The sequence below is a fragment of the Pleuronectes platessa genome, chromosome 17, assembly GCF_947347685.1.
Source record: "Pleuronectes platessa chromosome 17, fPlePla1.1, whole genome shotgun sequence".
NCBI lineage: Eukaryota > Metazoa > Chordata > Actinopteri > Pleuronectiformes > Pleuronectidae > Pleuronectes > Pleuronectes platessa.
In genome coordinates, this window is record NC_070642.1 from 9,478,306 (window position 1) to 9,494,031 (window position 15,726).

General features: G+C 41.9%; 1 protein-coding gene across 3 annotated transcripts in view; it reads left to right on the plus strand.

The window, feature by feature from the left end:
• atad2b (ATPase family AAA domain containing 2B) overlaps nt 1-15,726 on the plus strand; it is a 77,505-nt gene that overhangs the window by 5,480 nt on the left and 56,299 nt on the right. For all 3 annotated transcript variants that reach the window (XR_008342177.1, XM_053445100.1, XM_053445101.1), the window contains exons 13-22: nt 200-288; nt 1,577-1,736; nt 2,941-3,031; nt 3,170-3,481; nt 4,893-5,034; nt 6,577-6,763; nt 6,967-7,152; nt 12,983-13,118; nt 14,457-14,650; nt 14,753-14,912. Coding sequence is in view for 2 of the 3 variants with exons in the window: in XM_053445100.1 (XP_053301075.1) it covers nt 200-288; nt 1,577-1,736; nt 2,941-3,031; nt 3,170-3,481; nt 4,893-5,034; nt 6,577-6,763; nt 6,967-7,152; nt 12,983-13,118; nt 14,457-14,650; nt 14,753-14,912 (1,657 nt within the window). In the remaining variant the exon portion in view is untranslated. The remainder of the gene's footprint in view (nt 1-199; nt 289-1,576; nt 1,737-2,940; nt 3,032-3,169; nt 3,482-4,892; nt 5,035-6,576; nt 6,764-6,966; nt 7,153-12,982; nt 13,119-14,456; nt 14,651-14,752; nt 14,913-15,726) is intronic.

The window sequence follows — 15,726 nt, forward strand, 5'->3', positions numbered from 1 at the left end:
AAGGTCCAAAGCAAATTTGATATCCTAGCAACCATCTCTTGTCTTATTTATTCACAATTTTGAAATAGAAAACTGGTTGTTTGCTGCTTCAATAATATCTCTTGTGTGCTGCCTCTGGTAACTTGTTTTGCAGGTTTTGACTTATTGAAATGAGCATAATGTTTCTTTGGCCTGAACATACACGTATCTCTTTGTTCAGGCGTACTTGATGAGGCCATCCATTATTTTCTTCGATGAGATTGATGGTTTGGCTCCCGTTCGCTCCAGCAGGCAAGACCAGATACACAGGTGAGACTAATGGGGTGTAACCCTCATACGAGAATGAACAACTGTTCTGAGCATTTGTTTATGCCTGAAACGTATGCCTGCACACTTCTGCCTGCAGGTATGTCTTCATATTTAAGCTGCTGCTCTTACATTCCTTGCCAAAAGGTGGCAGAGGTTTGCAGAAACTGCAGCTTTGATTTTTCTTTTGGAAGACATTGTAGCTGCATCTGGATTTAGTGCTTCACATAAATTATACTAGAGTGCATGTTTGTTTGTTTAACTTGTATTAAGCAATCATAGCAGGAAAAAAAATCTTCTATTATAACTATTTCACTGCTAAAACAAACAGCTTGCAGTTGATTGCTGAGATCACTATCTAAAAACATGTATATTTGAGTAACATTTCGATCCCGGAGCACAATTTATTAAAATTGGAATAGAACGAGCTCATTACGAAACATTACAGTTGATATTTTTGTCTCGCACTGTTTTGTTCACTATGCCTGTTTGATGGACCAAGTATTTGCAGAAATAAGACCTTGTTTATTTGTTATAAGACTGGGGGCCTGTACCTGGAAGCAGGATTTGCAGTTATTGGGGTAACTTAAGGTTAAGTTAAGGGATTTTGGTCCTAAGAAGTGAACAAGCTTCGTATCGGGGTAAATCCCCATGGTTACTAATGCTGCACTGCTCCAGAACAGGTTAGGTTGGTGATGAGAGATAAACCTGTGTAAAATCTCCACCCACTGACCAATCAATCCCTTTGAAACATGACATCACCGTTGTAAGAGGATCCTGTGGAGCAAACAATCAAAAAATGATCCCCTGGAGTTTTCTTGGATTTTTAGAGGGTCTCTGAGAAGGGAAGGGAAGGGTCTACAGAGAACGACAAAATCCCAGTGTTTCTGGGATGTCCACTTTACAACACTAATCCAAATACATTTGTGAAATATTCATGTCCACACGCTCATATGTAGAGTAGGAAAGCCTGGTTTGAATTAACAAGTTGATAACCAGCTTTGTGTGACCAATTAGCCTTTTGTGGTTGTTAGGTTAAGTTCACCCTGATATCGGAAAGATAACCTGGGTATGTTGAACTCGCTTCGTAGTACAAGCCCATGGTCAATAGTGTGTGTGTGAGTGAGTCAGGAACAGTGTGTACACAATAAATTACAGTTAGCTTTTATTTTATTACTGTCTAGCAAAATAATCAGTTTTTTAGTTTGGTGTTAATTTGGGTATAATTTTAAATACAGCAGAATACTAAAAGTATTGCTAAATGTCTTATAATCTCTTTCCCTTTGTCCAGTTCTATTGTGTCCACTCTGCTGGCCTTGATGGATGGCTTGGACAGTCGTGGGGAGATAGTGGTCATTGGTGCTACAAACAGACTTGACTCTATCGACCCGGCACTCAGGAGGCCTGGACGCTTTGACCGGGAGTTTCTGTTCAGCCTGCCTGACAAGAAGGTGAGACAAAGCTGAACATCAATATTGGACATGTGTAAATGGACACAGGCATTGTCATCACTTGAAGTCTGGCGCCGCACTGATTGGCATACCTAAAACATTGCTTATCAGAACATATACCTATATAACTGTAAATTGCGTCTGTATTTCTATAAACAAACATTAGGTCACAGCTTGCAGTATTTTGTGTAAGGGTAGCTTAAATCATATACAACACTGTACCCACTTGTACACCCAGGTAGAGACACAAGATAATGCTGATGTAATTACTGTTTACTTTATTTAATTTATTTAAGTCCGGTGACAGAATTAGTAAACGCAGCCTCTATTAAGAGTTTCCTCTGCTCTTTTTAATTAGCTGTCGGGCGTTTTGAAAACAACAAGCAGATGTTGATTAGTTTACTGGAAAATTTCAAATCAATTTTAGCAGATTTATTATGATTCAGATCTAAATGCATTAATGCTGCACTTGGGAAAACTAGTCCCCCCCCCCCCCCCCGCTACTCGCAAAAGAATGTTACACGTGTGTCAATGTGAGTGTGAGTCAGAGCAACAGCTCTGTACGTGACACCTCCTCATCGACTCTATTTAATGGGGTCACCTTGCATCGTTTGTCCACACCATAGGATGATTGGTAATCAAAGCCTAATCTGCAGGCCAGTGGAGGCTAAGCTCAGCAGTGGTGAGCTCGGACTAATTAAAAAGTTCAAGTGGTGATCTTCTCTATTCAGCTCCCTCCTGGTGTCACAAGAAGCCTGAATGAATTATGGCCCAGCTGTGCTGTTGGCATAGAAAGGGTAGATGTGATGAAAGATGATGAAAACATGGTTCATGACAAAGACCACTTTGTTGTTAAAGCCTCATCATCAAAGCACAGTCCTGTAGAGATGTTGCAGTGAATTGACGAGCGTACTGTGCTGCAGTCGGAGCGAACCCTTCACTAGAGCTAGTTTTTGATCTTTCTCCTGGTGTTATTGGTTTGAAATGGGGAAAATTGGCTACCATCATTTAGGAATGGTATTTTTAAGATTTTAGATCTGTACAGAGACTATAACTGGCAATGCTTATCACAAGTTAATGAGAACATAATTATTGCATGAGGGCCTTTTTATTAGTGTTTTTACTTTGCGGTAGTACTGACCCTGCTTTCTTTTCTCCTCGTCCTCATCTTTTTACCCTTGTCCACCACAAATCCTCTTTTCAGGCCAGAAAGCAAATCTTGGAGATTCACACGCAGGACTGGAATCCCAAATTGGCTGAGCCATTTGTAGATGAACTTGCAGAGAAATGTGTCGGTAAGAGCTACATCTGTCAATAATACTATATTCTTGATTTCAAAGTATCACTGGGCAACTGTTTGACATTTATGGTCTCTCTTTAAAAACCAAGGAATGAAACATTAACTAAATGTTGTGTGTCTGGTTTGCTCTAAGGCTACTGTGGTGCTGACATCAAAGCACTTTGCACAGAGGCAACCTTGATGGCGCTGCGTCGACGCTACCCCCAGATCTACGGCAGCAGCGTCAAACTGAAGCTAGATGTAACATCCATCGTCCTGGGGCCTGGCGACTTCAGCAAGGCCATAAGTACAATCGTCCCAGCCTCCCAGAGGGCCCTGGCCCCCCCTGGCCGAGCCCTGTCCCCCACCCTCAGGCCCCTTCTTGCAAGCTCTTTTTCCTTGGTGCTGAAAGCTCTGCTCCGAGTCTTCCCCCACGCTCAGTGTGCTGACAGGGACAACACACACGGTAAGGATCTGGGACTAAGGGGCACATAGTTTGAGCTGCAAAGGGCTCTAGACTAACTTTTTAAATGGGTGTGCCTGACTTCTTCATTTAGGAGCACCAGCACATAAGTTAGGTGCACCCAAATGTTTTCACTGCGCCTTTTGGCACTTCAATAATACACCTTTTTATATTCTAAAGGTATAATATTTACAATAATGTAAATATATAATAAAATAAACCAAACACAAACCGGACAATGAAAAACTCCCTGGCTGTGCTTACAGAAATTGCTCTAGAATAAATATTAAACATTTGTCAAAGGATAAATACTAACAGCTCAGTAAACAGGCTGGGATGTTTATGATTTAGATGAGGTTTTTTATTTGTATTGTATTAAGTGAGAATTCGAGTGGATCGTCTAGGATTTCGTCTGTGCGTGTCTTTTTAAATATGTGTCTCATGAACTCTGGAGCGAATCAAACAAACACAAAATAAATGTCAGTATCGGTTCTTATAACTTGACATGGTACAAACTAACTGCTGCTTTTGCTCGGATCCTGAAATAGCAGCACCTATCGTTTAGCGTCACTGTTTCGCGGTTACCTCCTGGTTCACTACTTCGCTTCGGTCTTCTCTGCTTCAATGTCCATGTGTCAGTGCGTGAGTGAGTGGGGGCGCAGCCAGCCTGGGGCCTGTGTGAGTTTTAGTCCGCAGAGGAGAGGAGATGAGATGAGGAAGTGACCTGACTTGGTCAAATACAGAGACACACCAGTTACATGTTTGTCGCACCGATGCGGCCGAGGATATTTCTTTGTCCACTTCACCAATTTTTGTTCGCAGCCAGGAGCACTGCTGTAACATTTGTTTTCACTTTCCTGCTGCTGCTTTTCCTGCCTTGACTCTATCTTGCCCTCTTCTCCCCTGCTACCTGTCTCAGTGGGCTTTCCCTGTTGGCACTTCTGTAATAAGGTGGAGAGATAGAGATAATCAAATACTACAAAGTGCTTTGTGTCAAACGCGTGCGCTGAACAGTATGCAGAAGTGATTGTGCAGAGATTGGATAACCAGTCATCCTGTGAGCACTTCAATAACCAAGCTCCCACTCCAGTCAAGAGTCTTTACACCAGATTAGCTGCGCTGTAGCACAGTCCCAGAGTTGTGCTACTTGCACCCAATAATGACATGAACTTCTAAGGTTGATGTGTCACTTAAAAGTCACATTACATCTCGCCTAATAAGCCAGCTCCCTTATTTTCTATCACCTTTTTGGCAGAATGACCAGATTAATGTCAGTGATAGTGTTGCTTTTAGGATTGAACTTTGTACTAATGACCTTTTTAAGTGCATTTACCACCATTATTGGCCGTAATTTCAGGAAAATTGAGTTTCTGCTTGTTCATGGCTGTAAAAGCAGTGCTCTTCTCTGTCCTAGGCGGTGACAATCAACTGCTAGAAGAGGACCATTTCAGCAACGATGAGGAAGGCGCTACTTCCATCTATGAAGTCGAGCCTGCTGCCTCCCCAAAGAGTCATCTCTCTTCTGCAATGCACAGACCCTTCATCCATTTCTCCAAGTAAGTCCACAGACCTTTTTTTCATGGGCATATGGTGACAAGTTGCAAAGTTTAAGAAAGTACAATATTGCTAGCATAATTGTCTCTTTTATTCAAGTTTTATTTGTTTTTGTCCACGTCTGTGGTATTTTCAGAGTGAAAATTGATAAATGTTGGCTTTTTATAAAGTACAGACTGAGGGATTTCCTTAATCTTATTTGAGGTGAAAGTTTTAAATAATCGCGATTTAGATTTGAAGTCATATCTCCCAGCCCTAAGACTTAATTTCAAATACAACTAAAACTGCACCAATGCGGTAAGATTTTGGATTTGAAGCAGACAAAGGTCAGCGTTACAAATAATAACATATGTCATTCAGTGGTCCTGCTGACTGTTGCACTTCTTCATTCCATGCTTTTAATTTAGTGGACTGTAGTCACTACACTCATTCATGGTGTCTGTCTCATTATATTCCACTTGGGAGTGTGTGCTGAGTCAAATGTGACACCTAGTGGTACATTTTGGTACACCGGTCCAATCTGATGTTTGACTTGATATTATTTGGTTTGAGGATTTTCACACCACCCAACCTCAGAGGGACACCTCTAAATTCCAACATGGAATTTTTCCCACACAAGTCATTAAACATGTCAAACTGTATACCAAGATGAATGAGCATCAAACTGCTCAGTGGCTTCACAGGCAGATCTAGTGGAGACCACAGGGTTAGATCAGACGAGAGGATGAAAGTGAAAAGAGAAGTCAAAAAGACAGCTCTGAAATCTGACTCACAAGCTTTGCTTCCATTCAGAAATTCTGACAAATGAGATCGCAGAAGAAAAGGAATTAATCAAGCACTGACATTTTGCTTTTCATTTACTGGAACCACTTATTGATGAACCCAGTAAGCCAGTATATTTATATAATATATATATATAATTTTTTTGCTGGTAAACAAAAGGTATTTAGACAGCACTTCAATAACACTTAATGTCTATTGGCTCTCTGACTTCATCAGACAACCGCACCACAATAGATCCCACAGATCTCTGGTAGCTTCAATTTTACTGTCCTTCAGGTGGAGTCACAGATAGATCATACGCATGTAAGAGCAGGATGCGGGCAAAGACCCAGTCCCTTCTGGCTTGTCTCACATTGGCAGAGCTCTCAGTAAAATTAGGGGAATTTTGAGCAAATGCAGTTCTTCTAAATCTGCTATAAGCAGAGCCTATGCTGCGGGGATGCTGCCCTCTGTGTGTCCATATCACAGGTACACCACGATATCTCTTTTATTTAACATATTCGAAGGCTTTACAGCTTTTCCTATGCTTCCTCTAGCCACTTAACTTGTTATGTCAAACTTTCTTTTCGTTGTCAGGGTCTCCATTTATCACCTCACTGGGTCAGACCTGTAACAGCGTTAGCCTTTCTTTTTCTCTAGACTGCTGTGTCATGAGACATCCTAATTTCTCCCGCCACAGTTTTAAACTACATATGTGTAAGAATCAGTTATTCATGACGCAATATATACGAGGCTAACTATGAACTCCCATCTGCTTCCAGCTCCGCCCTCCAACAGCCCACAGCATACCGGCCTCGTCTGTTGTTGACGGGGGCCTCGGGCTCAGGACAGAGCTCCAACTTGGCCCCTGCTCTGTTGCACCATCTGGACAAGCTGCCAGTGCATCGGCTGGACTTACCCACTCTCTACTCTGTCAGTGCTAAGACTCCAGAAGAGTCCTGTGCTCAGGTAACTCACACACACACTCACACACACACTCACAAACGCACACACACACTCACACACGCATGCAGATGTATATGTGCAGATATTCACGCACATGCAGACCAACACAAACCCATTTGTATTGATTGTTGAAGTTTGGAGATAATAAACAACATACCTGACTTAAGGTATAAAGAGGCAGCACTGACCTATCTGTGTGTTTGCAGGTATTTCGTGAGGCCTGCCGCAGCGTACCCAGTGTTGTCTTCATGCCACATATCTCGGAGTGGTGGGAGGCCGTGGGTGACACTGTGAAGAGCACCTTCCTCACCCTGCTGCAGGATGTGCCCTCCTTCAGCCCTATCCTTATCCTCGCCACCGCGGAGACTCACTACTCACAGCTGCCAGAAGAGGTACACACACAAGCTCTGTTCATTCCTGGCTTTAAAATGTATAATGTGATCACAAAAGGAAAGTTCTTAATAGTTGGGTTCACCCATGACATTAGAAGAGGTCTCCACATGCGTCTTGAGTGACCACTTAACCACAGTGTGGAAATAAACACATAATTTCCTTTTTGCAAAGACCAGAGGTGGTGTTTTCAGCTGGTGAAAGGCTAGCAATGCACTTGCTGTGCCTTTTCTGCCAGAAAGGAAGAAGAAGAAATCATAAAATAGTAAACCGGCTTTACTTTGTTCCAGGCAAAGATGTTTTGAGCACTGGTAAATTCTACGTGCTTGTCCAAATTTTCAGATGTCCTGGACAAAGTGTGTGTTTTGAGAGGATGCCAGTTGAATAGGGAGGTCCTTTGATGCGGACCCAGACACATTAGCGCACACACTGGTAAAAGAATGTGGCCACAGGCAACCCAGATTTCAAAACGTTGTCTGGGCAATTGGGTCTCAATGCATTTTTGACATTTATATTAGTGATGGGATCCCACAACACCCATGTTAATGCCTGGTATTAGTGGCCACACTCGCGTACGCATCTGAGCTGACATTTTCAGATTTAACTGGAGGCCTGTCCTATGTTTTGGGTTTGCATATTACTTTTGAAGAAATTCTGACAGGGTTGTGTGTTAACCTGAAGTTTTTTTTTTTTAATGGAATAGAGCCTAAATCCTGATTCAAAGGTTTCTTTCTTTCCTCTCGTAGTCAGGGGCACTGGTGCAGAGACACACAGAGTTCACAGTCAAGGTCTTCTGCACCCACAGAGTCTTTATCTACTTTGGCTCCATCTGGCTTTTCTTGTCATTTATCCCACTGCCCACTTTTCTCCCTTGGTATCCTCAGCATTGCTCCTTTATCCTTTCCCCTGGATTTATTATTCTCTTTCTGAAAGCCAAAGCGGAGTCAGACCACCCGCAGTGGGCTAGGCTGTTATGGAGGGATTGAGAGAGTGAGGGGAAATGGGAGAAAATTAGACTGGAAAGAGAGATGGAGGGAAATGAGGAGGAGGGTCCTCTCTTGTCGAGCAACAGAAGGGATTTAATTAGATCAGAGAGTTGGCAGGCCCAAGAAACACACACCCTATCAGAATGTCTGCAGACTTTTTTTTTTTTTTCTTGTTTCTGTATTTGTGCATCAACCCTGGACACGGTTCACAGCTGGAAGGGCTCATGGGATGTTTCTCTCCCTGTAGCTGACAGGGAGACACCTGGGCTTCTTTAATCTCTAAAGCTCTAGTCGCCACTTCTTCTTTTTAATCTGTCCTATTCTCTTCTAGTCTTATCTTTATTTCATGCCATTCTTCACTTTCTTTATGTTTTGCCTGATAGTTCCCTGCAATTCTCTGCATTGTTTTACGGTTTTACCTTACCTAACTTTTCATTAAGCATAAAAATGGAGGTAATCACATCCTGCAGACCATTTAGCTCTTCATTACATACTGGGTGACTGGCAGAAACATGCAGGATTGGCAATTACTGCTTTCCTTATATTACCTTTTCTTTGGTCATTGAACACAAAGCAACGTTGATTGGGAAACTTGATGGGACCAACGGTGTGCTCAAGACAAAATTGAGCCAGCATGAGGGTATCAAGGCTGTCCTTAGACTAAGAAGACTTTCTCTTATGTGCTAACCATTTCAGTGTCACGCACTGCTAGTTCACAGTAGGGTTACAACATTGCACTTGTGAATCACTTTCTTTGTTAACTTTTTTAAATGTATCTATCTAATTCCAGAAATCATTGTGTTTGTCTATGTAGCTCACATATCTTGAGAGCTGTTCATTTTATCGGCTTCACACTTACCATGTGTATTGTTAAGGGCCCATGGACGTGCAGTGTTGAATTTGGTGCGATTTGTACATGCGATATGTTCAGTTTTAATAAAGTCCGCCATAAACGGGCGACCAGCACTTTATAGCAGCTCGGGATCCGTGTACTGAGTCGAGTTCCACCGAGCATGAATAAACAGGTGATCAGCTGCATGGTTCTGTGGACTGAGTCCTGCTTAACTTGCTGGGGCTCAATTGTTGCAGGTCACTTTTACAGTTTCAGAGAAACAACAGCGACTAGCATTACCACAGGCCAAGCAAACAGCCCAATTGAAACGAGCAGGTTTAAAACATTTTCTCTTTACTCTTTTATAAAGTCATATTGAAGAGCATATTAGTTGCTTGTACTACACAATTGGCCTCTGTCCTCCCACACTGACAATGATAAAACCCTTTGTAATATGTGTGATGATGAATGCTTGACAGAGAGATGAACATTATTGCATTACCCTTGTGCTGGACTGCTGCCCAGTTTATGCTTTTATTTACTCTGAGAAATTGACTCTTAACACCGCTGACATTTTGGCTGCTCTGTTAATGAATAGAAGATTGATCTCTTTGAAGTAAGCTCCATTTGGCCCCACTGGGTGCTTCAGACAAGCTTCCGTTTGAAAGCTTAGCAGTTTTGGTAATTGCAGCTGTTCAATGAATTATTTAAAATAACAGCGATTCTGGTTATTTGGGAGCAAACTCATTTTATGTTGAACATATAACATATAACCTATGACCAGATAAATGCATCAACCCTAAAGAGGGTTTACGATATGTTTCCATAATTCTCTGACATGACCTCAGTCATTCATCTCAAAGACAGTCCAAAAATCTAATTTTCTCTATTGCTGTTTTCAGACATTCAGTGAGCTGCCTGCCCCTTAGTAAAAACTCCAGTCCGTGTGAGCCCATGTGAGAAAACAGCAGGAGATTCTCAGCAGGATTCACTGCAAGCGTTGATGATGTTTCTAACATACGACAGGCACAAAATAAAACTCCCCCCAAAAGAGTACAAATATCTCAGGATGAAGAAGAGGAATCGCGAGTAGTAGAGGCCAATGGTGATGTCAACTTGGAAAGACAAGATTTGAGAGCTTTTGGTGAAACAGGCTGACGCTGGTGTCAATGTACTGTAAACAAAACGCGTAGTCTCTATAGAGAAATGTATAGGTTATGTCTTGCCTGCTGCGTGCTGCATCACCCTTTTCTCTCTCATTGTGAACGCAACTGCACGGAGAATCTCCTTCTGCATTCTTCATATGGGAAAGGGAAACGCCGGAGAAAGTCTGCACCAAATTGTGCAGATATTTTGTGTAGTTCATGTCTGAAAATCCAAAACACTGAGGATAGATTCCACAGAGCTACAGCTCATGGTGATTGTCAGTGTGATGCAAAGATTACAAGTTCTGTGCTTATGATGCTAAGGGGATCATATCTCTAGTTGGACCCACGGAAACGTTGTCCCAGGCTTTCCAGAGAGAGTATGATTCGCAAACTTGGAGTTTTGGTTTTGTCCAGTAATTGGATAAGAAAGTCTTTTGTTTAAACGATGCTGCTTATTTTTTTCCTCTGGAGCATCATTCGGGCAACGTTTGGTTTTAATGTTTAGTCATGGACATGCTAAAGTCTTTGGTGCTTTAAGTGATTTGGCTATCTTTCACAGTGTTGCTTCACTCTCTGGCTCCGAGAACACAGTGACAGCTGCTGTCTCAGCTCCAAACCTCAGCAGGGAGCAGGCAGCATCCCTCCCCAGCCAAAACTGACACTGCAGGCTCGGGTCCAACTACATGGCCTCCTTCCCTCCCTTAACAGCCGTTTACTATGCATAGATTGACTTGCTTTTGCGGTGGAGGACTGATGGAAATTGCTAGAACATGAGATTGTCAGGGTGAAGTAACAGCCGTTATTGACAGCAGTCAGAGAGAGATGGCGTCACATCAGTATTTATATTTACCGCTTTAACACTTTTTTGGGGATCTGTGTTCTGTGGCATCACAAGTGCATTATAATGCATGAACTGCATGTTAATTATGAATGTTACGCTCCATTTTGCCCCAAGGACACGATTATTGATGCACCAGGAATCTGGTGTCAGTGCTGAGGCACAACAGATGTATTGTAGTAAACAACAGCTATGTCACCTCAACATTGTATTCAGACCCTTTACCTTTGGTGGATTTTTAATATGGGTTTTTCAATTGCCATTACTGATATTTAGTGCCATGGGTGACTAACGGCTGCTCGATAATGGTGATAACATGTTGTTTAGTAGTAATGGAAAAAAAGACAATATCGCTGAACTTAAATTTAAAATCGGTTAATGCTAATGCATTATTCACTTGGAAACACAAAATACTTGAAAATAGAAAATTTGCATTAGCCCTGCTTAAGTAGAACTGCATTATGCAAATAAAAGTCACAGAAAATGTCTGCACTCTGCAAATGTGTGTGACATATTTTTGTTTTTTGGCCTTGTGAGCTCAGCAGATGGGGTTTATCTCAAAATGCCAGATTGCTTTAATAGTTTTTTTTTTTAATTCCTTTTATTGTTCTTTGCAACAGGTGAGTTTCTGAGACAGTTAATTTTTAAGGTGAAGTCATTGAGAACGCTACATTATTTTATTCATCAACCCTTATTCGTTGTCACAGTTGACATCTTTAGTTTAATAACATCTTAAAGAAATTTTTATTAGGGACACAAAATGTTTACCTATTATCTGCTCTGAATTATTTTGCAATTGTAAAAAAACAAAACAAATTTACAACACCAGCTGACTGACTTTTTATATTTCACCTTGTTAAATCTTCCCGTCAGACTGTACCATTCTTTCATTTTTGGTCCTTTGTTTCTTGAGCACCTAGTTGGCTGTTGAAATAATGACAGAGCAGTGTAGTCACATTGTCAGTGTTGTTTTCTTACAACTTTTTGTTTCCAGCTCTCTCATTTAAAGCCCACCCTTCTTTAAAACCATTCATCTATCCTCACAGATCTGCTAGCCCTCCCTGTGTCAACACCCCTGCAGCTCATACCATGATGAAAAGTACTGATAATCATTACCTGCCTCCTACTTTGATGGCTTCAGTCTCCCCTACTGTTTTCCTCGTTTTTTTTTTTTCCATTCCTCCTTTTTTTTCACCCCCCTCGTGCAATCCAGAGAGAGAGGATAAGAAAGAGAACAGAGGAAGATGTAGAGAGAAAGGCAGAACAAACACGCCATCCGTACAGGGGAGGATCGATGTGAAAGACAGATGGGGGGAGATAAAGTGGAAAGCAGGTGCTTAGCCAGCAACAGGGCTTCCCGTCGGGAGCAGCCTTAGCCTCATAGAGCTCAATCACAGAACAGGGTTGGGATCTTGATGCCCCCTGTAGCCCCAGTGTAGACTCAGTAGACAGTAAGGTAGCTGGGTTATGGCTTGTGTATTACATTATCTTTCTTTTTTCTCTATATGTTATGAATAAAGCAAGAAAGTGATTGGCATAAAAATTGACATTGATTCTTGGGAAAAATGCCTCATCACTGGGCTGCACTCAAATGAGAAGGTTGGACATAAAAAATGTAAACAGTTAATATCCAAGCAGCGTGTTTGAGTTTCTACTTTGTTCAGTTGTGCTTTCACCTTGTGTAGTGGCTGATGAGAACAGACACTTCAGCTTCTCTGCATACTCAACAATTTAATATTTATCATTGTGTGTTCACTTTAAGTGATCTACCCAGTGTACCAAATGAATAGAATTAGATTGAAACAAGGATTCTCAAATTCTGATTTGGTGTTGATTTAGTTTACTTTCCTATGCACAAAGCTGAAGACAGAGGACAGAACCTTTGACATATATAACAATTGCTATTGTACCATTGCTTCCATGCTTGTTTTGCATTATTCTATATACAGAAAAAGTAGTTTAAATTGTCAGGGTTTACAATATATGGTAATGTCTATTTTCCCAACTCCCTATTTCTTTTGAACACAGGTGAGAAGTTTGTTCCAGAGCACCTACGGTGAGGTAGTAACACTGTGCCCTCCAGGAGAAGAAGAGAGGAGGAGCTTCTTCTCTAACTTGCTGCTGGTCCAAGCGGCCCGGGCTCCACCACGCCTCAGGAACATAGGTACATACTGTATTCACCTGTACATCTCTGCTGTCATTCCTAGAGGGCAGTGTTGTCCACGTGTTTGCAGTCTCTCACTTTTAGGTCAGAAGTTGTTTGATTGGCGTGTTTGCAAGATCCTCCTGTTTGCGACATCACATTCGCACACTGGAGTTAAATGACGGACCTGTTCACAATCTATTTCATATCATATTGAGAGGAGAGGCATAAAGATGCAAGATATTTAAGGCTGTGCACACTCGAGTGTAAAATTGGGCCAATGTGAGCTTGGACAGATACATTCCAACTACCCAATGTCCTAAGCTCCTTTTTATTACACCTCGCCGTTCTATATGAAAAGTACAAACACGGATTTGGAGGGGAGATTATTTTGCTATGTCTGCAGTTGCGGTTGACCTAAAGCCAGTCTGTTGAAAAGGGAGAGTCTGCAATACATGCTTTGTGCGTTTCAGTGTAAACAAGCAAAGTTGGCATCACAAGGGGTCTTCTAAATGTCAATCTTTAAACAAGGGGCTGTTGCGTCACATTCCTCTGTGCTCTCCAGTGCTCCGTTCAATATGACCGAAGTGTACACCCAGGCTTTTGAATAGAAATGGTGCTTGGCAGCGCACCGCCAATTCCTCATTGACATAAGGTAGGGGCCCCCTGCTTTACTTACTCTGTGCTCTTCAGGGGTTCCGGCCTGACTAAGACACCAGGCTGACTTCCAGCAGCGAGGACAGCACAGAAGGAGGGAATGGAATTACTCTGAGACTGGCCCGGCCGCTATTAGCCATAATTAGAATCAGGGTTTGGATTGCAGCTCCTGACTGAAGTGGCCTTAGGTGCTGTGGAGACCTCCTAACGATGTCTGCAGATGCCTTGGGCTAAGACTGGTGCCTTGGGAGATGAGGAAGGATATCTGCTTACCTTGCTTCAACAGTCTGTCATGGCCAGAGGCTATTCCTTAGTGTGTTTCAAAATCTCTGTTTGGGATGGAATGTGGCTGTATTAATTTCTTCATCTGCAAGAATCTTAAAACATGTTTTTTCCAAGGCAGAGTTTTTTTTCATGTGTTTTTTATGGAGCTAAAGGAAATGGACACAGATCAAGTTTGAGATGGAACTGTTTGCTTTTCTAGCCTATGTCCAGCTGTGGTTATATTTTTATACCCAGTTGGTGTTAGGGATTTGGCATATAGCTGAGGCCCTTGTGTGTTGTTGTGCAGCTGCGATCAAAGACAGATTCTTTACCCTTTTTCTGAAACTTTTGGTGTCAGACTTTTACATTTTGCTCATTGACGGGAGCTGTGGGGAAAGTGTATTTATTCTGGGTTGTCCTCTTCTTCTTTTCGAACAGAGCGGTGTGAAGAGCTACTGCCAGTGGCTGATGCTCCAGGCCCCCGAGTGCTGTCAGCAGAGGAACAGCGCCGTCTGGCTGAACAGGAGGAGAACACATTACGGGAGCTCAGGCTCTTTCTCAGGGATGTGACCAAACGCTTGGCCACTGACAAACGTTTTAACATCTTCAGCAAGCCAGTTGACATTGATGAGGCACGTGAGGATGCATTCAGAGAGAAATGCAAACTCTGGTATTTCTAAAGTTGACTAAGCTGGTTTTAGACCTTTTATTAATATTGTGTTTTTGTGTGTCAGGTGTCAGACTACCTTGAAGTGATTCTGCAGCCAATGGACCTGTCTACTGTCATGACCAAGATTGACACCCACAAGTACCTGACAGTGAAAGAGTTCCTGCTGGATATTGACCTCATCTCCAGTAACGCTTTAGAATACAATCCTGACAAAGACCCTGGAGGTGAGGAGGAAAATTACATTCATGAATACACACATGCATATACCTCTGTGATACTCTCAATGCAATATAGAGATAAAGTGCATCAAATGTGTGCACAATTTTTGTTGTGCACACAGCTCTAGGTACGTAAGCACAACCATACCACTAATCTCGTGCTAAGTTCATCACAGCTTTATCTCTATCAACATTGGAGCCCATAGAAAACGACGAATAAGCCTCTGGGGCAAAAGGCAATATTTGGGGAGACAGTGTATATCTGGGCGAAGACTCTGTCTTCTGTTTGCCTTACACTATTAACTGTGTGACAAGTCCTAAAGAGTCAAACCTTTATCCTCACAGAACACAAACAGCAATACTTTTTGTAGGTAAGGTATATTCACATGCAGAATCTGTTTATAGAGATGACCTCTCTCCTGATCTTACAGTGATGGAGCTTCCCATACAACCTACAGTAGGAAAGCTAACTAGTTCTCAAGGTTGTTGATTTCCCTAAAATCCCCAACTCATAGTTATCTTATACCATGATATATACAAATTATAGTAATAGTTATATCGAAGTCTATCTTTTGTGGTGGTACATTACTAACATTGATAAAAAGTCAACATTGGACTCTCTAAATATGTTTAATTTGTTTCTCTAGTTATTGTTGTGTTCAATTAGACTAAGTCTGTGTGAGTAAACAAGTAATGAGCTTTACCACTGAATGACTTATGAAGAGAGCTTCCAGGCAGTAAAACTGCGGAATATCCAGATAGTTTTCTTCAACTTGGAAATTAAAAATGAAGTGAAATGCATATAGCTCAGTGAAAATAG